General features: G+C 41.7%; 1 protein-coding gene and 1 long non-coding RNA gene across 2 annotated transcripts in view; one reads left to right on the forward strand and one right to left on the reverse strand.

Annotated features, from left to right (window-relative positions):
* The window catches only part of CSMD1 (CUB and Sushi multiple domains 1), a 1,679,419-nt gene that overhangs the window by 1,119,195 nt on the left and 536,718 nt on the right, over positions 1-23,506 (forward strand). The window contains exon 9 of the mRNA XM_055567572.1: positions 21-142. Coding sequence (XP_055423547.1) covers positions 21-142 — 122 coding nt within the window. The remainder of the gene's footprint in view (positions 1-20; positions 143-23,506) is intronic.
* Positions 1,701-3,243, reverse strand: LOC129643264 (uncharacterized). The gene is made up of 2 exons (XR_008710203.1): positions 3,010-3,243; positions 1,701-2,908 (listed from the first exon to the last, which is right to left on the reverse strand). It is a non-coding gene; the product is annotated as an uncharacterized LOC129643264 (long non-coding RNA).

Consider the following 23,506-nt stretch of genomic DNA (forward strand, 5'->3'; position numbering starts at 1 on the left):
TCCTCTCTGTGTATTTCTAGCAAGAACATGTGGATCGAATCTGCGTGGGCCCAGTGGCATCATTACCTCTCCTAATTACCCGGTTCAGTATGAAGACAATGCTCACTGTGTCTGGGTCATCACTACGACGGACCCTGACAAGGTAAGACTCTCAGCTCCCCTCTGTACATCTGAGCAGCTCAACTCTCTACCATGACAACTGTTTACCATGAACATCCTGGTGAGTGCCACACACCCTTACATCTTGCTTGAATTGAAAATCTGCTGCTTCATGGCGTGTCAGTCTATCTGCCTTCGTTGGAAATCTAGGATGCAGTTATAAAGTACTCTCAGTGTGCCTGCCTCCTACTGCTTCTGAAGGTTACATCTATGTTATGGTTTTATTTCCAGTTTGATTGTCATATAACAGTTGACACACGACATTGTTTTAGTGTAAGGTGTGCAACATAATGATTTGATATGTATTTATATTGAAAACTGGTTACTGCGATGTTTAGTTAACATGTATCACCTTGTATAGTTAAAATATTTTTTCTTATGATGAGAACTTTTCATCCCAGTAGCAGTCAGTAATCAGTTGATGACCTCCGGGTGGAATGTGGGGAGTGAAAGAGGAGAATCCGTGGGCAGGTGGTTTTGATTCTCTTAACACTGTGTACACATGGCTTCCCCTGTGTAAACCCCTTCCAGAATGGCTTTGGGGTGGGTGGTGAAACCCTGGCCAGAATGGGCACAAGGTCCAGCCTCCCGGGGGAGTCTCAGTGAACATCCACTGTCCTTGCATAATTACTGATGATAACACCCTTCTTTATTCTCCTAATCATCCCAGGTTGGAACAATTAGATTCTAAGTTCTCTCTACCTGGAAACAGGGAAAGGGCCTCAGAAACCAGCCCTTTATGGGAAGAGAGAATGGGTTTGGCTCTGGGTGTAGTAAGAGTGAGGGGCTTGCTGTATCTCCAAATGTGTGTCCCTTGGAGAAGTCAGCTTGGGATTCCCAGGTGTGTCCTTAGCTGCTGAAACCTGGGATGAGTGTGACATCATGCAGAGAGGCCAGAGAGAGCCAAAGAGAGTCCTGCTGGTGGCATCACGTTTCTCTCAGGGCTGTTGGAGGGTTCGCTTGGCTCCACCATGAGTGATGGTGATCTTGCAAGCAGAAGTATCCACGTCAAGTTTTGAAATACTAAACTCTTATATGGATGATGCCCTGGCATTTCAGCATGAAAGCAGAAGCTCTAGATGAAATCTTCAGGGAATTTGGTTAACTCCCTCCCAATAGTTTACAATTCATTTACATCCAGATTACATATGGATAATCATAAATATTCTTCTATATGAAAGATACCCCTATATATCAGTGTTTCTATTTATTTCCTGTTGTCAGCTGACAAAAGGCACAACCTGAAAGCTGAGGATTAGTGTCGTTTGGAGGGCAGAGAGAGGACGTAGGGGCTTCCCTGGTGGCTCAGTGGTAAGGAAACTGCCTACAATGCAGGAGATGCAGGAGACGTGGATTCGATCCTGAGTCAGGAAGATCCCCTGGAGGAGGGAATGCCAGCCCATTCCAGTATTCTTGCCTGGAGAATCCCATGGACAGAGGAGTCTGGGAGTCAGGCTTCTCTGACTGAGGAGACACGACTGAGTGACGAAGCAGGCATGCACACATGGAGGATGTATGCCCGTGAAATGGGCTCTCAGATGACTGCCGGGGGCTATTCAGGGCAAGTCAGGGAGGAGCCAGGATATTTATCAGTTTTTTGGAGAAAAATAGGTAGTCAAACATCAAAAGATTACTGTTAATAGAAGAAAAACAGACATTTGAATTTAGTGAATTTTAGCTCTTTTCTATCCTTGGGAAGATGTGGAGCCTGGACTCAGTGGAATCCCTGCTTGGATGCACATCTTAACCTTCCAGGGCCAGTGTTCTGCTTTCCTCCACCTTGAGTGCCCCCACGGGGCAGAGACTGGGGGCTTGATGGACACAACGTCCTTCATTTACTGACGTGGCAGGCGACATTCTCTGTCCACACTGTATGTACTAGAATGACCAAAATCTCTGCAGACAAAAGCAGCTTAGAGTTACTCTTGTCTAACCCCTTCATTTGACAGCAAGGAAGCTGAGACCCAGAAAGCTAAGATTTCAGAGCTGTTTATTCCTATTGCAGGATAGAAACATGCGTGCTCTTTGCAGAGCTCTGATAGCCTCTTCGTCAGCTTTCTTCCTCCTGGAAAAAGAGTCATTTCTTTTGCAGCTATCTGTTCCATTATCACTGTGATGAGAACCACAAGGAAATGAAGCGGTAGGTTATTCAGTGCAGTGATAGGATGCTCTTGGCTGTAGGTAATAGAAGAGCTGACTAAAAGCCAAACGTTTTTAGGGAAATGTTGTTTCATGCAATGAAAGGGCAGAGCCAGGGAGATTCCAGGTTTAATTAAGAAGCTGAGGGCTCTGGTGTGTGCCTTTTTCTCTGCTTTGCTCTCTGAGTAGTGATCACATACCCCCTTAGGTCACAAGATGCTACCATACCATCACATTCAATGCTCAAGGAAGAAACACTGCATGTCTTCCTGAGAAATGGCAGGAATTGTCTAGAAACTCCTAGATGCTCCCCTTAAGACCACCTGAGCTAGATGTCCATGCTCAAGATACTGAGCAGCTGGAGGAAAGAACCATCTGGAAGTCAGAGAAAGGGTCGGTGGTTGTTGCTGACAAGTCATGTCTACCACACACAGACAAGCAAAAGGTCGAGGGAAGAGTTTTCAGTTATCACCAGATTCCTCTTTTGCTTTTGAAATGTTTCACGTCCCATTATCTTCCTGTTCCATGGGACACCAGTGGGCTAACATTAGTTAAAACTCATGAAATTTGTTCCTTGGTATTTTGAAGTTGATTTTAAAACCTGGCCAAGCTGCAAAATGACAAATGAAATAATGAATTTATGCAGTTTGGGTTTATGGATTTCTCAATTATACAAGTTCACTTTTCTCTCTCATGTTTGTGCACACTTACATAGGTTTTTGTAAAGGCTTCGTATATATTTTGTTGACTCTGAACACATAACAATTAAAAGTTAAATTTCAGGAATTTTGTGTTAAACTGCTCCAGAAATTTATTTGCCTTCCTTCGTTTACTTTGGTGAGATGCTCAGAGAACAAGCAACGCTTCTGCATAGATAGGCTCACACGGATCCTCAAACAAGAGCACCACTTAGACACCTGAAGGCATCTCAATTAAGCAGAATTACCATCCAAATTAAGCAGCAGACATTGCTATTAAGCATAATTAGGCCTAATTTGATTCCTTGGGAGACATTCCAAATAAGGGGGTTTCCCGATTAAGTTCGTGGTGATGAAGGTATATTACATTTTGAGCATAACAGTAAAGAACAGTTACGTCAAAATTTCCAGACAACAGCTCTTGCTAGAATACTAACAGCATTCTAGACAAGAAGGGTTGGTACACCTCGGTTTGTTGTTTGACATGCTTTGTAAATTTTTAAGAAATAGGGTAGAATAGGAATCTAAAATCGATTTCCAAATTGATGAGTCAATTAGAGATGAGTTAATAAACTCCTCTTTTGTTGAAAGATTAGCCCTCTCATGGTGACTTACACTCTTTCCTGGTCTTAGACCTGCTTTGACAATTATATAACCATGTTCCACGTGTCAGTTTATACCAAGTGTTAACATAAAACGGCTCATACAGAGTAGTCATTGCGGGAAGTTCATTGTGTCTCTTAGTAACGTATGTTGTAAATACAAGATTGTGGAATGCCAAGTTAAATCCATTCACTTACATATGTTTGTTTATATATATATAATTATCATAATATATATTAGGTTAAGATACACATTATATATAATGCATATTTGGAGAATTATATGTGTTAATATGTGTATTATATTAATATGCATATATTAGGAAAACATGCTATGTAGCAGAAAGTTTAAAAGAAATAGTTCCTCAAGAAGATTCACTTTAGTAGAGAAGTGGGTTTCTAAACACTCAATTGTATTGTTCTTGCTGAACTAGCCCAGTAGAAATTCAGTAAAAATTAACACAGTAATATGATATTTATTAATATATTTCATTATAGGTACATTCAACTATCCATATTTTCTGAGATAAAACATCTTCTGAGGATGCCTGTGATCAAATTCTTAAGAAAGTAATCTGTGGTTAGTGAACCACAGATTATGGGAACTTTGAGCAAATGCTCTCAAACATTTATCACTGGGGTTTTCATTGAAAGGATTAAACATGGAAGACAGCTTTCCTTAGAATCCTTTGATATGTGGATATTGTGCATGTGTTTTTCTCTAATACATTTGGCCGGCAAAATTTCAGTACCTAATTTTAATTTGAGCTCTTCAGAGAGTAGTGTTTTTGTTGGTGTTAAACTCAGGATTGAAGTGATTTAAGGCGTTTGAACTTTGTCTTATGTGGTTTGTCCACTGAACTCTGTTATGTGGTTCATTCAGGCTGCTATAACAAAGTATCGCAGACTAGATGTCTGATATGAAAAACAGATGTTTAATGTCTAACAGCTTTGAACCCCAGTGCATCCTTACGGTGTTTACAGCTCCCGCTTCTGAAGGTTGTTGTGAAGAGCATAAAGTCAGTGTAAAGCACCTGAACACAGTTCTCCAGACACTACACAAGTGCCTCCTTCCTCACCTCCTCTCAGTTCCGCCTCCCTCACCTCCCCCTCCTGCTTTCATTATCACTACTGACTACATTCAATGAGATATAAGTGGAACCTGCATGGCAGCTATTGCTGCCAGGTGTCAGTGCAGGGCACGAGGGCAGGACATCATACTGCCCACAGTCGTCTGCACAGATCTGAAGGTCACAAGATTGGAAGTGGGAGACCTCAGGACTTCATTTCAATTATGAGACAGGAGGAACCTACATGGGGCTTCCCAGGTGCTGCTTGTGAAGAAGCTGGCTGCCAGGGAAGGAGATGCACGAGTCATGGACCTGATCCCTGGTTTGGGAAGATCCCCTGCAGAGGGAAATAGCAACCCACTCCGGTATTCTTGCCTAAAAAAATTCCATGGACAGAGGAGCCTGGAGGGCTATAGTCCATGGGGTTGCAAAGAGTTGGACACAGATGAGCAACTGAACATAGAGACCTAAATCAGAACAATGAACAACATCAGATTTGGAGAGAAGAAAATGGATTCGAGATATATTTAAGGGCTGGCAGATGACACCACCCTTATGGCAGAAAGTGAAGAGGAATTTAAAAGCCTCTTGATGAAAGTTAAAGAGGAGAGTGAAAAAGCTGCTTTAAAACTCAACATTCACAAAACTAAGATCATGGCATCTGGTCCCATCACTTCATGGGAAATAGATAGGAAAACAGTGGAAACAGTGTCAGACTTTGTTTTCTGGGGCTCCAAAATCACTGCAGATGGAGACTGTAGCCATGAAATTAAAAGACGCTTACTCCTTGGAAGGAAAGTTATGACCAACCTAGATAGCATATTAAAAATCAGAGATATTACTTTGCCAACAAAGGTCCATCTAGTCAAGGCTATGGTTTTTCTAGTGGTCATATGTGGATGTGAGAGTTAGACTGTGAAGAAAGCTGAGCGCCGAAGAATTGATGCTTTTGAACTGTGGTGTTGGAGAAGACTCTTGAGAGTCCCTTGGACTGCAAGGAGATCCAACCAGTCCATTCTGAAGGAGATCAATCCTGGGTGTTCTTTGCAAGGACTGATGCTAAAGCTGAAACTCCAATACTTTGGCCACCTCATGCAAAGAGTTGACTCATGGAAAAGATTCTGATGCTAGGAGGGATTGGGGGCAGGAGGAGAAGGGGATGCCAGAGGATGAGATGGCTGGATGGCATCACTGACTTGATGGACATGAGTCTGAGTGAACTCCGGGAGTTGGTGATGGACAGGGAGGCCTGGCGTGCTGCGATTCATGGGATCGCAAAGAGTCGGACACGACTGAGCAACTGAACTGAAGTAGTCACAGCAATTTATACACCGATGAGTAACTTAATAAGTAACTCAATATCTTAAGACAAATAAGAAAATTTGCTTTATGGTCACTGCTTGTATGAAAATACAACTGTTTATCAGCACCCTTTGGGAGGAAGGAGTGTTCACTTCTTTTATTATTATTCAGTGGATTTTGTACATAATTTGAAGTAACAAATCCATACAGATGCAGAAAAGGCATTTGTCTGCATTCACAACATTTTAAGAGGTTTTGAAGTGGAATTTGAATAGATATAGTTCATTGGGTTTTCTTTCCCCACTGAGGGAGCCACACATCAGTGGAGAGCCAGGGTCGAATGTCACACCTCATCACATCCTGTGTTTCCCTCACAGATGCCGCCACGGGGTCTATTTAACTGTCCCCTCACTTTTCTCAAAGGTCACTGACCTCTGTGGGGAAAGCCTGTTCCCTGCCAGCTTCCCTTCACTGCACATTCGGAGAGGCTCCCTTAGATTCTTCTAGGTCATCATCATCCGTCTTCTGTTAGGATCCGTTACTTGTTCCTTGTCCACCCTCCAGGACATCCCCTCTGAACCAGCTCTCTTGTCATCAGCGTCCTCCCGATCATCACTGTTTAGTATTTGCAACTCCGTTCCTGAACTGAGTTGGGTTCTAGTGACTGCTTCCTCCTCAGGCCTCTGGACTTGCCCTTCTCAACATCCTGTCTTTTCTGTCTCAGGCACACCTGCACTCTCTTCATTTTGCTCAGCTCTGACTTGATTTCTTAAGTCAAATTTACTTATTTTTATATCTCTTCTTGGCACTCAAAAGAAAATAGAAAAGAAGGTGTGTGCTTTTGATTTGGTTGCATTTTTAAGCCAAACTGAATTACACACATATACACATACACACATGTGTGTATAATACATTCACACACACACGATGGAGACAGCGTTAGTAGTGGGCAGACTATGTTAAGAGGTGAAGGATGCCTGTGGGGATGTAGACAAAGGCTTCATGTAGGCAGCAATAATTGTATTGAGTTGGCCACAAAGTTCATTCAGATTTTTCCATAAAATTTTACAGAAAAATCTAACAAACTTTTGATTCTTGGTCCTAGGGACAGAAAGGTGGAGAAGGCTTGATATTTGTTCTGTTTTCTGTAAATGGTGTGTGTGTGTGTGAGAGAGAGAGAGAGAGAGAGAACGTGCTTTATAATAAAGTGAGACAGAAATGCAAGTTTTCATGAGGCTCTGTGGTTCCCTAGTTATGTCTTATACTCCGAGTTAACTTTGCACCCCTCGGAATTGCTCAGATTTCCTTTGTCTTTGTGCTTCACCCACTCAGCTACTGCTGCTGCTGCTGCTAAGTTGCTTTAGTCGTGTCCGACTCTGTGCAACCCCATAGACAGCAGCCCACCAGGCTCCCCCATCCCTGGGATTCTCCAGGCAAGAACACTGGAGTGGGCTGCCATTTCCTTCTCCAATGCATGAAAGTGAAAAGTGAAAGTGAAGTCGCTCAGTTGTGTCCAACTCCTAGCGACCCCATGGACTGCAGCCTCTGTCCATGGGATTTTCCAGGCAAGAGCACTGGAGTGGGGTGCCATTGCCGTCTCCACTCAGACTTTTCATTTAAATACATCCCCCTCTGCACCCTTTCTCCTTTTCAGTGCTCTTCTTATTTAAACACAACAGTAGTTATACAAGTAGCCAAACAGAATCTATTTATTCAGCAAATCTTTGAGTTCATAGTCCTATAGATAGTTGAGAAGAGTTATGAACAGTGAGCGCAGGTCTGCACTCGTGGAGATTCCACCACGGAAGGAAGAACAGGAAACTCAGCCATGACCCAGCGCAGTGATATCTCTGCACCTGATGACCAGGAGCCTCGTGATGATGAAAGAGGATGGAGAAGTGATATCTGAAGGAAGTGATATCTACAAATTTAGACATTTGTAAACTAAAAGGAAAGTTAAAACTTTTTGTAATGCTTGCCACCTGGACATAACCCAGATGTATATTTTTGTTTTAATATATGGCCTTGTGTTTTTCATGTACTCAGATCCTGATTTTGTAAAAATTGGGTGGCCCTCCAAAGACTTTTATGTCACTCTATTAGAAGACAAATGGAAAAGTGTTCACAAGTGAAGCAGAAGCGGTTCTGTTTTTTTCTTCTTTTTTTCACTATCTTAAATTGAAAAAGCTAACCTTCATACTCAAGCATTGCAACTGAAAGCAGAAGAAATGGTCAAATTCCCCAAAATAGAGGGGGAAAAAATCCCCAAACAGAAATAGATTTGACCAGTTCATGACTAACTCAGAGCTAAAATTACACTTTATCTTAAGAGTTTTGAAATTTTGTTTGTTTCTCTCTTAATGGTACAAAATATCACTGTATATCTTGGGAATCTTGATTTGGATGAATAAGTTTTTATCTTTTGCAAGCAAGTCTCTCTTACATCTGAATTTCTAGCCATAATGATGGCCATTTGATACTGAATAAGTAGCTATGGCAATGGACGAGCACGCATTGCTTTATATCACCAACAAGGCAGAGAAAATAGTGCCATAATTATTGTTTTTAAATAGATATAGTTATTTCCAAGCCACTAGTCTCACAAATCTACATGCTATTTAGGTCTTAAAAATGGCCAAATATGGTAAACAAAAATGCTGCATTATAAACAGCATATTATTTGCTTAGCAACATTTGTTGTATGCAACACAAAAGGTACATTTGTTGCTATTAAGCTTGGTTGTGGGTAATACTTTGCAAGCAGTTGACTTTCCCCATATTTTGTTGCTTTCATTAAGCTGCTTTGTATTTTTGATGATGCCTGTTACCCAACTGTTTCCACCATTATGCAGACTTAAAAAGAGAATATTCCAGAGGCCTGGATACTATGTTCTGCTGTCTTCACAGTCCTCTAAGTAATGCTTTGGCATGTGTACTTGAAAGACTGTGTTAATGACTTGGGGATTGTTTCCATGGGTTTGCACTGAAGTGTGAAGCATTGATGGCTGTCAACACCAGGAGTGGGCCCCCTGAGGGTGATGGCAGTGTGGAGGAGGCCACATCCAGTTACCCTCTGGTCCTCTCTCAATGGACAAATGCTGGGCAGTTGTACTTGGAACTGAATAAACCTGCCAGCTAGCAGAAGCAGAAGCAATCACACCTTTTTTTCCAAGTGCTCACAATGGAGAATGCAATTATTTTCATTAACAGCAGACATATCCAGCACCTGCTTCACTGTTTTGTGGTTTCCTTAAAAGAAAAGGAGTGACTTTGAATTTTTCTGTGTATAATAGGAATATTTTGCTTTACTCACTTTACTAGCAGTGTGAACCAATTATATCATCTCACAGAATCCCTTCTAAATTCTATCATGACAAGCACTCTTACTTAAATTATAACAAGTACTCTTAATTAAATATTTCATGTTTAGAAAATCCACTTTGGGAATTTAGGATTCTGAATTGTTTCAATATCTGGTCCTGCTGGGTATTGTGAGGAGTCTTACATACAATGTATATGTGGAATAATACAGATTTTAAAATATCTAGAGCATAACTTTGGTAGCTACATTCATATCTTATGTGCTTTGTCCTTGAAAGTGAAAGTGTTAGTCACTCCATTGTGTCCCACTCATTGTGACCCCACAGATTGCAGCCTGCCAGGCTCCTCTGTCCATGGGATTTGCCTGGCAAGAATATTGGAGTGAGTAGCTGTTCCCTTCTCCAGGGGATCTTCCCACCCCAGGAATCGAACCTCCATCTCATGCATTGTAGGCAGATTCTTTACCATCTGAGTCACATGGCAAAGCATGTAAGTTTATAACTTTCATATGTTACATGCTTTGTCCTTGGCCTGGATTAAAATCACCAGTTTTAACATTCTCCCATTTAACACCAGGAAAACATGATCTATTTAAATACTTGCTTTACTATGACTTTGCCTGACTTGCAGAGTCCTGTACAGATAAAATATGATTAAAATGTTCAACTATTATATAGTTCATAAAAAATGTCTGGCATGTATATATAGATAATTAAATGAATGGAAAATTCAAATTATGATTGGTACATATTTGAAAAAAAAAAAAAAACTCACTTTGAATGAAAAGTTTCCAAGAGCAAATGTATGTATACATATATATTTTTAAATGAATACGTAAAACAAGTTTATCTTGATGTAGGATTAAAGTAAATGAGCTACAATTATGTACAATCTCCAGTGAAGCAGGCTTTTAATAAGCCGCTTCAGGTGTGAAATTTTCAAGGTGGAGCTCAGGTGTGCAACTCAGATCCTGAGGCACTGCCCCGCCCCTGCCTCCCAGAGCTCCACCTCCCCGCCCCGCAAGGGAAGGGGCCAGCTGACTCCTCGGGGTGAAATCAGCTGTGCTCTCCCAGGATCACCCCAGGTCCTCCTGGCCATGTCTAGGGGACACAGTGGAGACCATGGAGCTCCACCTTGAAGCTCTTCCCCAGTGTCATGTGCTCCTGGATGCTCAGTCCAGTGCCAACCCCAGTTAGCAGCACTCTTCAGGTTTTCCTCCAGCTGCTCTGAGTCATCACCCTACTTTGTTGAGGTCCTTTAATGGACCAGAACCTAGTGGTCCAGAGTCGACGATAAGAAAGTAAAGAAGAGAAAGAGGCTGATATTCCTTGGTTTATGCAGAAAACCAATATAGTCCCTGACATGGGGCTTGGTCTGTTCACAGAGGCCTCAGGCACCCTCTCGATGGGGTGAAAGTGCAGAGCGCCTTCTCATGAGGGTCTTAGAAGCCTGGGCAGGAAAGTGAACTCAGAGGGCCTCTGAGCTTCAAAGAAATAGCCTGAGAGAGAGAAAGAAAGAAAGAGAAAGAAAGACACGGGGACCAAAGCTCTGATGGAGCAAAGGTGTTTTATTCAACATTGTGTAGGTATTTATACTGTCTTATAAGATAGCTATTTTCAGCAGAGATAAAATCAAAACTTACAAGTAATCAAAGAAACATGAGGTCAACCATGAAAGAGAGAGGGTTGTAAATAATCACTTTTACCATATGGTTCATAAAAAGGAAGAGGGTACTTATCACCTCAGACCCTGGGAGAGGCTTGCTTCTCCTGTTAATTCCTGAATATTCAGGAATTAATAAAGAACAGAGAATTCCTGACAGATCCAAAACAGCACACAGGAAGCCTCCTGTTAAATGGTTCCTGACACTACCTTCTGCTGCTATCTGGCCCAGGTTGTGTAAGCTAACCTGATATAGAAAAAAAAACAAAAAAAAAAGTGCCATAGAGACAATAATTAGATCATTTTCAGGCTTTCTGTGTCAGTGTGTATTTTAAGTTTCCAGTAATTCTCTCCATCTCTCCTTCCAAAGCATACCTCAGTTTTCCCCGCAGATAGCCCTCCCTGCCACGGGAAATCCCATCATTGTCCTTATATGTTAAGAGAGACCCAGTTCCTCCTTATAGAGAAGCTCTCTGTCACTCATTCTAAGGTTCATGTGATTCCTTTCAGGGATTCAGAACAGAAGTCAATGATATCATTTTTTCAAACACATGCCATAACATTTCCTTCCCATTCAACACTTGGAATGTCAATCCCCCTGTGGAATTCAGGAAGTATGTGCCCAAGTCCAACAAGGATGGATCTTCAGGGTCTCACATCAAGTTTGGGATTTGCAGGGTGGGATGACCAGGGGGCCCAGTTCACCTCCAGTGTACTCATATTTTTACCGCATCCAAGCTAGCTCTGCTTACCACAAAACAGGCCAATGAATCCGAGAAGTGGTGGGTTAAGACAAAAAAGGGACTGTATTTGGGGAGCTAACTGACAAAAAACAAGGCAGGTGAGCACCTCAAAATAACCATCTTGTCAGGGTCTGGATGCCAGGTTGTTTTGTAGCTGTTCAGTAGTTCTGTTGTGTCTGATTCTTTATGTCCCTCTTCTTCACAGTCTAGCTGAGTCAGTGATGCCATCCAGCTATCTCGTCCTCTATCATCCCCTTCTCCTCCTGACTTCTATCTTTCCCAGCATCGGGGTCTTTTCCACTGAGTCAGCTTCAGCATCAGCCCTTCCAATGAATATTCAGGGTTAATTTCATTTAGGATTGACTGCCTTGATCTCCTTGCAGTCCAAGGGACTTTGCCATTGCCCTTCTTTGAGACTGGAATGAAAACTGACCTTTTCCAGTCCTGTGGCCACTACTGAATTTTCCAAATTTGCTGGCATATTGAGTGCAGCACTTTATAATAGCATCATCTTTTAGGATTTGAAATGTATAATCATAAGGGAGGGCGATTTAGGTCATACCTGAGTGGCCCAGTGGTTTTCCCTACTCGCTTCAATTTAAGTCTGAATTTTACAAGGAGTTAATAATCCAAGCCACAGTTGTCACCTGATCTTGTTTTTGCTGATTGTATAGAGCTGCTCCAACTGCAGCTCAAAGAATATAATTAATCTGATTTCGGTATTGACCAGCTGGTGATGTCCTTGTGTAGAGTTGCCTCTTACGTTGTTGGAAGTGGGTGTTTGCTATGACCAGTGCGTTCTCTTAGCAAAACTCTGCTAGCTTTTGTCCTGCTTCATTTTGTACTCCAAGGCCAAACTTGCCTGTTACTCCATGTAACTCTTGACTTCCTATTTTTGCATTCCAGTCCCCTATGATGAAAAGGGCATCGTATTTTGGTGTTAGTTCTAGAAAGTCTTGTGGGTCTTCATAAAACCATTCAACTTCAGCATCTTTGGGATCAGTGCTTGGGGCAGAGACTTGGATTACTGTGATATTGAATGGTTGCCTTGGAAATGAATAGAGACATTCTGTCCTTTTTTCATTTTGGACTCTTTTGTGGACTATGAGGACGCTCTACTTCTTATAAGGTACTCCTGCCCACAGTAGTAGGTGTAAGTGTGATCACATCCATCTTAGTTCCCTGACTCCTAAGATGCTGATCTTCACTCTTCCCATCTCCTGTTTGACCACCTCCAATTTACCTTGATTCATGGACCTGACATTCCAGGTTCCTATGCAATATTGGTTTTTACATCATCAGAATTTACTTTCACCACCAGACACATCCAAAACTGGGAGTTACTTCTACTTTAGCTCAGCCTTTTGATTGCTTCTGGAGCTATTTCTCTGCTCTTCTCCAGTAGCATATTGGGTACCTTCTGACCTAGGGAGTTCATCTTTCAGTATCATAACTTTTTTCATATTGTTCATGAGGTTCTCAAGGCATGAATGCTGAAGTGCTTTGCTATTTCCTTCTCCAGTGGACCATGTTTTGCCAGAAGGCTCCACCATGACCTGTCCATCTTGGGTGGCCCTCTTTTGTAGAGCCAGAGACAAAGAAGCAAGGAGGAACTAAAGTCAAAAGGCAGACTAGAGAAGGAGAAGCAGTTGGGAAGTGAAAGGGTCTTCAATTTTACAAACATCTCCAAGGGAATGGCCAGCCCTTGGAGGCCTTTGTGGGTGGGGTGTGTTAATCTCTTCTATTCACAGGTGGGCAGGGACAAATTATCTCTCTCTCAGCTGAAGAAAGACACTTTAGTTTATAGTCAAACAGAGGAGCAGAGTCCTCTGAGGCAAGCTCTTAAGTATAATTATAATAACAAAATCAAGGAAAAGCAAGGCAAAGAAAGATTTTCCAACATGGAGATGGAACTGGCTCCTTCTCTGCAGCAGTATCAATAGAGCATCCTATCTGTGCCCATTGTCTTCAGCACAGAAGTGCTGAGACGCACGCCACAGAGTGCTTCTTGTATCAGTATCTGTATCACATGGAATAAAATACCATCCTGTGGTTTAATATCAGTCCTGAACTATGAGAAGCATAATGGATCATCAAGAAGAACTTCAGTATCTTTACTAAATATTCTGAAAACAGAGCTGTACCAATGCAGAAGTCATGATTAGGGAAGCAGAGGATGTTAACATAGTTATAATGAAAATTGTATATTCAGTAGAGTCTGTTTGCTTACCAGATTCCCAGAGGGCAGAGCAGTGCCTTTCATCCATGGTACCCTGAAGCATTTATGCACTACATCTCCCCAAAGACTTACAGCCAGGTGTATTAGGTCAGTTCAGTTCAGTCACTCAGTTGTGTCTGACACCCTATGGACTGCAGCACACCAGACTTCCCTGTCCATCACCGACGCCCAGAGCTTGCTCAAACTCATGTCCATTGTTTAGGTGATATCATCCAACCATCTCATCCTCTGTCATCCCCTTCTCCTCCTGCCCTCAATCTTTCCCAGCATCAGGGTCTATTCAAATAAGTCAGCTCTTCACATCAGGTGGCCAAAAGATTAAAGCTTTAGCCTCAACATCAGTCCTTCCAATGAATATTCAGGGTTGATTTCCTTTAGGATTAACTGGTTGGATCTCCTTGCAGTCCAAGGGACTCTAAACAGTCTTCTCCAACACTACAGTTCAAAATCATGAATTCTTTGGCGCTCAGCTTTCTTTATGGTCCAACTCTCACATCCATACATGAATACTGGAAAAACCATGGTTTTGACTATACAGACCTTTGTTGACAAAGCAATGACTCTGTTTTTTAATATGTTGTCTAGGTTGTCTAGATTTTCTTCCAAGCAGCAAGTGTCTTTTAATTTCACGACTGCAGTCACCATCTGCAGTGATTTTGGAGCCCCCAAAATAAAGTCTCTCAGTTTCCATTGTTTCCCCATCTATTTGCCATGAAGTGATGGGAGCAGATGCATGATCTTCATCTTCTGAATGTTGAGTTTTGAGGCAGCTTTTTCACTCTCTTCTTTCACTTTCATCAAGAGACTCTTTAGTTTCTTTTCACTTTCTGCCATAAGGTTGGTGTCATCTGCATATCTGAGGTTATTGATATTTCTCCCAGCAATCTTGATTCCAGCTGGTGCTTCATCCTGCCCAGCATTTTGCATGATATACTCTGCATATGAGTTAAGTAAGCAGGGTAACAATATATAGCCTTGACATACTCCTTTCCCAATTTGAAACCAGTTTTTCCGTGTCCAAAGTGTATTAGTTTTCATAATTTGTTCATTTATCAGAACTTCTAAATATTAATTATTCAAGGATGGAAGGAGGTGGGGATACTATAATACGAAAAATGTGCCAGAAGATATTACCTAATACTACTGAGAAATTAGCTTATTTCAGAAACTTGAAGAAATTGTGCTCATTATTTTACTAAATCCTTGAAATTCCTCTACTCTACTGAAAGTGGAAGTGTTAGTCACTCACTGTGTTTAACTTTTTGCAACTCGATGGACTGTAGCCTGCCAGGCTCCTCTGGGTATCCTGCATTGCAGGAGGAGGTGGCTCAGACATAAATTTGCAATACAGGAGACACAGGTTTGATCCCTGTGTCATGAATATCCCCTGGAGAAGGAAATGGTTGCACATTCCAGTATCCTTGCCTGAAGAGTCCCATGGTCAGAGAAGCCTGGTTGTACAGCCCGTGTGCTGACAGTGTCAGACACAACTGAGACTGTGCTCTCTCATTATTTCCTTTCCAAAGATAAGAAAACTAAATCATAGAGATGTTAGTTCAGTTCAGTCACTCAGTCGTGTTCAACTCTTTGGGACTCCATAAATCGCAGCACGCCAGGCCTCCCTGTCCATCACAAACTCCCGGAGTTCACTCAAACTCATGTTCGAGTCGGTGATGCTATCCAGCCATCTAATCCTCTGTCATCCCCTTCTCCTCCTGCCCCCAATTCCTCCCAGCATCAGAGTCTTTTCCAGTGAGTCAACTTTTCGAATAAAGTGGCCAAAGTATTCGAGTTTCAGCTTTAGCATTAATCCTTCCAATGAACACCCAGGACTGAGCTCCTTTAGAATGGACGGTTGGTTCTCCTTGCAGTCCAATGGACTCTCAAGAGTCTTCTCCAACACCATAGTTCAAAAGCATCAATTCTTCAGCACTCAGCTTTCTTCACAGTCCAACTCTCACATCCATACATGACCACTGGAAAAACCATAGCCTTGACTAGACAGATCTTTTTTGGCAAAATAATGTCTCTGCTTTTAAATATGCTATCTAGGTTGGTCATAACTTTCCTTCCAAGGAGTAAGTGTCTTTTAATTTCATGCCTGCAATCACCATCCACAGTGATTTTGGAGCAACCCCCCCCCCAAAAAAAAAAAAAAAAGTCTGACACTGTTTGCACTGTTTCCCCATCTATTTCCCATGAAGTGATGGGACCAGATACCATGATCTTCATTTTCTGATGTTGAGCTTTAAGCCAACTTTTTCACTCTCCTCTTTCATTTTCATCAAGAGGCTCTTTAGTTCCTCTTCACTTTCTGCCATAAGGGTGATGTCATCTGCATATCTGAGGTAATTGATATTTCTCTCGTGATCTTGATTCCACCTTGTGCTTCCTCTAGCCCAGCATTTCTCATGATGTACTCTACATATAAGTTAAATAAGCAGGGTAACGATATACAGCCTTGATGTACTCCTTGTCCTATTTGGAACCAGTCTATTGTTCCATGTCAAGTTCTAACTGTTGCTTCATGACCTGCATACAGGTTTCTCAAGAGGCAGGTAAGGTGGTCTGGTATTCCCATCTCTTTCAGAATTTTCCACAGTTTATTGTTATCCACACAGTCAAAGACTTTGGCATAGTCAATAAAGCAGAAATAGATGTTTTTCTGGAACTCTCTTGCTTTTTCGATGATCCAGCAGATGTTCGCAATTTGATCTCTGGTTCCTCTGCTTTTTCTAAAACCAGCTTGAACATCTGGAAGTTCATGGTTCACATATTGCTGAAGCCTGGCTTGGAGAATTTTGAGCATTACTTTACTAGTGTGTGAGATGAGTGCAATTGTGTGGTAGTTTGAGCATTCTTTGGCATTGCCCTTCTTTGGGGTTGGAATGAAAACTGACCTTTTCCAGTCCTGTGGCCACTGCTGAGTTTTCCAAATTTGCTGGCATATTGAGTGCAGCCCTTTCACAGCATAATCTTTCAGGATTTGAAATAGCTCAACTGGAATTCCATCACCTCCACTAACTTTGTTCGTAGTGATGTTTTCTAAGGCCCACTTGGCTTCACATTTCAGGATGTCTGGCTCTAGGTGAGTGATCACACCATCGTGATTATCTGGATCGTGAAGATCTTTTTTGTACAGTTCTTTTGTGTATTCTTGCCACCTCTTCTTAATATCATCTGCTTCTGTTAGGTCCATATCATTTCTGTCCTTTATCGAGCCCATCTTTGCATGAAATGTTCCCTTGGTATCTCTAATTTTCTTGAAGAGATCTCTGCTGCTGCTGCTGCTGCTGCTGCTGCTGCTAAGTCACTTTAGTCGTGTCCAACTCTGTGCGACCCCATAGATGGCAGCCAACCAGGTCTCCCGTCCCTGGGATTCTCCAGGCAAGAACACTGGAGTGGGTTGCCATTTCCTTCTCCAATGCATGAATGTGAAAAGTGAAGGCGAAGTCGCTCAATCATGTCTGACTCTAGCGACCCCATGGACTGCAGCCTACCATCCATGGACTGCAGGGTCCTCCGTCCATGGGATTTTCTAGGCAAAAGTACTGGAGTGGGGTGCCATTGCCTTCTCCCAAGAGATCTCTAGTCTTTCCTTTTCTGTTGTTTTCCTCCATTTCTTTGCATTGATCACTGAGGAAGGCTTTCTTATCTCTCCTTGCTAATCTTACGTCTACCTTTTTAACCACTTACCTTAAGCAGCATCAGCTCCAAATGCATCATGAAGATGATAATTCAAGTTAGATGAGGTTTATCCTGACAGATAGGCAGCTAGAAAGTTTTAAGAAATGAATCTTCCTGTGGTCACTGATGAAGGAGTCACATGAGATCTATATGCTCTTGGGTTTTCACAAAAGAAGCAGTGACTTGCTGTACCTGAACATAGACTACATATACCTAGAGTTTTAGTTTCTTTACTCATTGAGAATGAGTATTCATAGAGTATCTGTGTGTGACCCAGGGCTCAGGACAGAGCAAGTGTGGCCCCTCATGAAACTACTTCTAAATGAAATGAGAGGCAGAAATAAAGAAGCAAAGAGACAACATGATTTCAGGTGGTGACAGGTACCTTGGTGATGCAAACCAACCAGTAAGTAAACCAATAAAACTGAGCAAAGAGATAGAAACCAATGGGGTTTCTATCTGATGGGTTTTAGGTGTGATGTGCAGACAGGATGGAATGTTCAGATGGTAAAGAATCTACCTGGAATGAGGGAGACCTGGGTTCGATCCCTGGGTCGGGAGGATCCCCTGGAGGAGGGCATGACATTTCACTTCTATAGTCTTGCCTGGAGAATCCCCTGGACAGAGGAGCATGGTGGGCTACAGTCCATAGGGTCGCAACAAGTCAGAAATGACTGATCGACTAAGCACAAGGAGGCAGACAGGATGGAATGGTAGGCTCATGGGATGAGGTCACTGCAGACACGAGTTTCTGCAGCTCTTCTCTTCTTCCACAGTCTTCTTCCTCTACATGTCCCCACAGCCCTTAAACATTCTGAAGTTTGTCTTCAGTTCATGAAGTTCATCACCTTGTAGCTTCTCCCCTGGGCTTGTACAACAGTCCGTTCCTGTAAGAAAACTGTGTTCTGTGACAACCTAAGGAGTCTCTTTTGTAATGGAGTCAAACCTCCCACGAGGTCAGAAAATTGAGCACCATCTGTGTAGGTGCCAACACCGGTTCTCTAACACATCTTTTATTTTGGATAGGAACACAAAGCATCCAGGACATCTTGGTCTTTGCTGACTTAAAGCACTTGTTTACAGCAGAAAACGTGTTCAGGACTTTTACCACCATTTATGTTTGTTAGTGAGATCTGATGACTAGTATCTTGTTGGGAAGGCTGTTTCTCCAGTGTCCTGTAGAAGTCCTCCTCAGCATCATGTACTGTGTCATCAGTGTGTGGGCCAAAGTTGCGCTTTAATCATTTGGGAGGAGGCATGTGCTTTATGGCTCTCATGCTCCATCTTCCCTGGGAGTGCCACTCTGCGCTCACTGTGAGTCTTTACGCTGAGTGTTTAAGGTTTCACCAACTGTTGGGCTTTGTCCTCTCTGCTTAGTAAATTCTGCTACTAAATAAGTTTCTCCCGGAGCCTTTTTACCAATGTGGACTTCCATTTGAGCCCCAGAGCCTTTTTACCAATGTGACTTCTTTTTCAACAAGTGTTTCTCTATTTGAGATTCTGTAGCTGTTTAAACAGCTATGGAATGGTAACCAGCACCATCACATAACAAATGGTAGTGATTTGTTGTTAAAGATCTTCAAGTTTGCCAAAGCCAGTGCTGTGTCTGTAAGATGTTTGCACGTACAATGCAGGGTGCAAAACAGTGAATTGGACAACTCGGATCCCCTGTGTAAAATGATGACAAGTCTCTTTCACTGTGAAGACTGAATGCTTTTGTATCCTGTGGTGCATTTAATGCACAGAACTGACACAAAAGAAGGTCATTTCTTTTTATCACTAACCTTATCAGAATCATCTGAAACTTTAGCAAGTTTGTCTTCTACTTCTCACCTTATCTTTAGAAATCACCACATCAGGCCATCAGACCACAGATATGTGCTGCTGCTGCTGCTGCTGCTGCTGCATTGCTTCAGTCATGTCTGACTCTGTGCGACCTCATAGATGGCAGCCCACCAGGCTCCCCCGTCCCTGGGATTCTCCAGGCAAGAACACTGGAATGGGTTGCCATTTCCTTCTCCAATGCATGAAAGTGAAAAGTGAAAGTGAAGTCGCTTAGTCGTGTCCTACTCTTTGTGACCCCAGGGACTGCAGCCTACCAGGCTCCTCCATGCATGGGACTTTCCAGGCAAGAGTACTGGAGTGGGGTGCCATCATCTTCTCCGTATATTTGAGCATGGTGTAAATGGTAATAACATTTAAAACACAACTGAGTGGACTGTGAAAATACAACTTCACAGTGCCGCTTACATGTAGACCTGCACTACCCACACCTGACAACATATAGAGCAACAGTGAAGGGCAGCTGGGTGATGGAGCATTAGAACTCCTTCCTTAACATGAAAATGTTGTTGTAGTATTTATTTGCAAAGTATAGCAAGCTTACTTTGTGAGCTGTTTGGCAACATATTAAAGGAAGTTTGGGCAGATGACAGGGAGGAAGGGAGTGGATACCAGGATGCTCTTATCACATGTCAGCAGCCTTCCCAGGCTTGAGTCAGGAAACAAGAGCAGACTGGACCAAAAGAACAAGGTCTTAATGTGCGTGTATCAGGTGAGCCAGTCCACCGATGACATCACCAACAGGGGTCCAGTCATGCCATCACCGTGAGCATTGACATTGTGAGCTGGAGAATGGTCAAACCACGATGCTCATTTTTCTTCTATCACAAGCTCTCACTGCGAATGCCAGTTTAAAAAACCCAGTTATTAAATTGTGCCATGCAAAATACATTGGTAATTCAAATGGATTCGAGAGACTAGAAAGGAAGATGCAGATTTGATAGTTATTCTGGACTTAAAATTAATAAGATGTTGCTGGCAAGAGTCAGGGAGAGAGATCTTCAGAAATCCCTTTGACAGTATAAACCAGAAAGACTTACTAAAAAAGTAAGATTTATTTAGAGACCCTGAAGCATACTCATTCTCTAGCATAAGTATTAGATTTCTCATGGCCTCCCTGCCCATTTTCCTTGGGGGATCAGCTCTACTGTCATGGTGAACACAAAGCAGAACTGCTCCTCTTCCTTGAACTGGACTTCTGGCCACAGATTCCAGAACCCCAGCAGATTTTCATTTCCAAACCACGGCGCCCGTCCTGAAGGAGTGAATGTCCTTATTCATAAAAACAAGGGCAGGAATTGGGGGCGTTTGACTTGCTTATTGGGGTTGAAATTTATTGTGGCATTTCTAGTAGGAAACGGGGAGTATATTTTCCAGGAGAAGCAAGCATACATGAAAGAAAGCACAGCAGGGGAAATTGTGTGGTGGTAGTATTCAGTTCAGTTCAGTTCATTCGCTCAGTTGTGTCTGACTCTGCGACCCCATGAATTGCAGCACACCAGGCCTCCCTGTCCCATCACCAACTCCCGGAGTTCACTCAAACTCACGTTCGTCAGTGATGTCATCCAGCTATCTCATCCTCTGTCGTCCCCTTCTCCTCCTGCACCAAATCCCTCCCAGATTCAGAGTCTTTTCCAATGAGCCAGTGCTTCACATGAGGTGGCCAAAGTACTGGAGTTTCAGCTTTAGCATCATTCCTTCCAAAGAAATCCCAGGACTGATCTCCTTTAGATTGGACTGGTTGGATCCTTGAGGTAGTATTATGTTGGTGCAAAAGTAATTGTGGTTTTGCATTGTGGATCTTTGCTGTTTGATATTGGAATACATTCTTAAATAAATGTGGCTATGTCATACATCATATTAATACACATTTCTCACTTTATGCTTTTTTTGCTAGTGACTTATTAGTTGCCATTTATTTAATGTGTATTTTAGATTAGGGAAATGATGTTAGACAAGAAGCAGATTTGAGTGATTTTCTTATTCAAGTTCAAAATGGCAAAACCAATACAATATTGTAAAGTTAAAAAAAAAAAGAAAACCATAACAAAAAATAAAATAAAATATAATACTTCCTATAAAAAAAATAAAAAGCAGAGATATTACTTTGTCAAAAACAACAACAACAAAAAAATGTGTCGTTAAGCAGTGGAGACAACTCACAATATCAACCACATGTTTGGCTCAGGAACTGCTAACTAACATACAGTGCGGAGGTGGTTCAAGAAGTTTTGCAAAGGTGGCAAGAGCCTTGAAGATGAGGAGTGTAGTAGTGGCCAGCCATCAGATGTTGACAACAGCCAATTTAGAGGATCATGGAAGCTGATTCTCTTACAATTACATGAGAAGTTATAAGAAGATCTCAGCGTTGGCCATTCTATGGTCATTTGGCATTTCAAGTGAATTGGAAAGGTGAAAAAGCTCAATAAGTGGGTACCTCATAAGCTGACCAAAAATAAAAACAAATCATCATTTTGAAGTGTAGTCTTCTCTTATTCAGTGCAACAGGAATGAACTATTTCTTGATCAGATTGTGATGTGTGATGAAAAGTGAATTTGATATGACAACCAGTGATGACCAGCTCAGTGGTTGGACCGAAAAGAAGCTCCAAAGCACTTCCTAAAGCCAAACTTTCACCAAAAAAGGTCATGATTACTATTTGGTGGTCTGCTGCCAGTCTGATCCACTATAGCTTTCCGAATCCCGGTGAAACCCTTCCATCTGAGATGTATGCTCGGCAAATTGATTAGTTGTAACAAAAGCTGCAGTGCCTGAAGCCAGTATTGGTCAGCAGAAATGACTCAATTCTTCTCTGTGACAATGCCCTACCACATGTCACACAATCTAAGTTGAACAAATTGGGCTACAAAGCTTTGCCTCATCTGCCACATTCACCTGACCTCTCACCAACTGAACACCATTTCTTCAAGCATCTCAACAACTTTTTGCAGAGAAAACACTTCCACAACCAGCAGGAGGCAGAAAATGCTTTCCAAGGGTTCACTGAATCCTGAAGCAGGGATTTACTTTATGCTACAGGAATAAACCAACTTATTTCTCATTTGCAAAATTGTGTTTATTTTAATAGCTCCTATTTTGATTAATAAAGATGTGTTTGAGCCTAGTTATAATGATTTAAAAATCACAGTCCAAAACCGCAATCATGTTTGCACCAACCTAATACACACCAGTAAGCTATGTATGAATTACAACAACCTATGAGGACTTGCCAGGGAATAGAGCCATAATTGAGTATTAAGCCTATGAAAAATTAATTCCAACTTTCTAGGGCCCAATTATAATCACATCTTGGATTACAAACCATTAAAATCTGAGAATATCAGCATTTTAGTCAGATGAGAAGCTTATCTAATAAGTGAAAGTTTTGATCCAAATGTATAATGTTATACTCTATTGAGATAATAAATTAAACCTGTATTTGTATGATAGCTATCTTTCATTCTAAATTGCTTTCCATTGCTGAATACGTTAAATTGCTTAAAAAAAATAAAGAATGCAGCTTTGTAGTCTGTCTTTCTGAAGAATTTAAATATTAAGTGGTTAAATGTGAGACTTGCCATTTTAATTCATAAATTCTTTAGGATATTTCCTTTCTTATAAAAATGGCTGTATATGTTTAATAGATTTTCCTTTATACAAGAATATGTTAAGCACTGGAACAAAACTACCATTTTTTTAGTAGAATTCTAGAGACAATGGAACCTTGAAATTATTATAGCCACCTCTGTCCTTAAGATAGAAAACATGTGTGTACACATATACAAGCATACACACACCTGTACACACACATGTGCATACCTGTACATGCATGTACACATGTACATGTGTGCACACATCTGTACCTACACACACATATATACCTGTGCACATATATATATGCACACATATACATCAAATTGCCAACATGGGTTGATAGAAAAATTAAGAGAATTCCAGAAAGATATCTACTTCTGCTTCATTGACTAAGCTGAATCCTTTGACTGTGTGAATCACAACAAACTGGAAAATTCTTCAAGACAT

This window comes from Bubalus kerabau, chromosome 2, assembly GCF_029407905.1.
Source record: "Bubalus kerabau isolate K-KA32 ecotype Philippines breed swamp buffalo chromosome 2, PCC_UOA_SB_1v2, whole genome shotgun sequence".
In the NCBI taxonomy this organism is placed as follows: domain Eukaryota; kingdom Metazoa; phylum Chordata; class Mammalia; order Artiodactyla; family Bovidae; genus Bubalus; species Bubalus kerabau.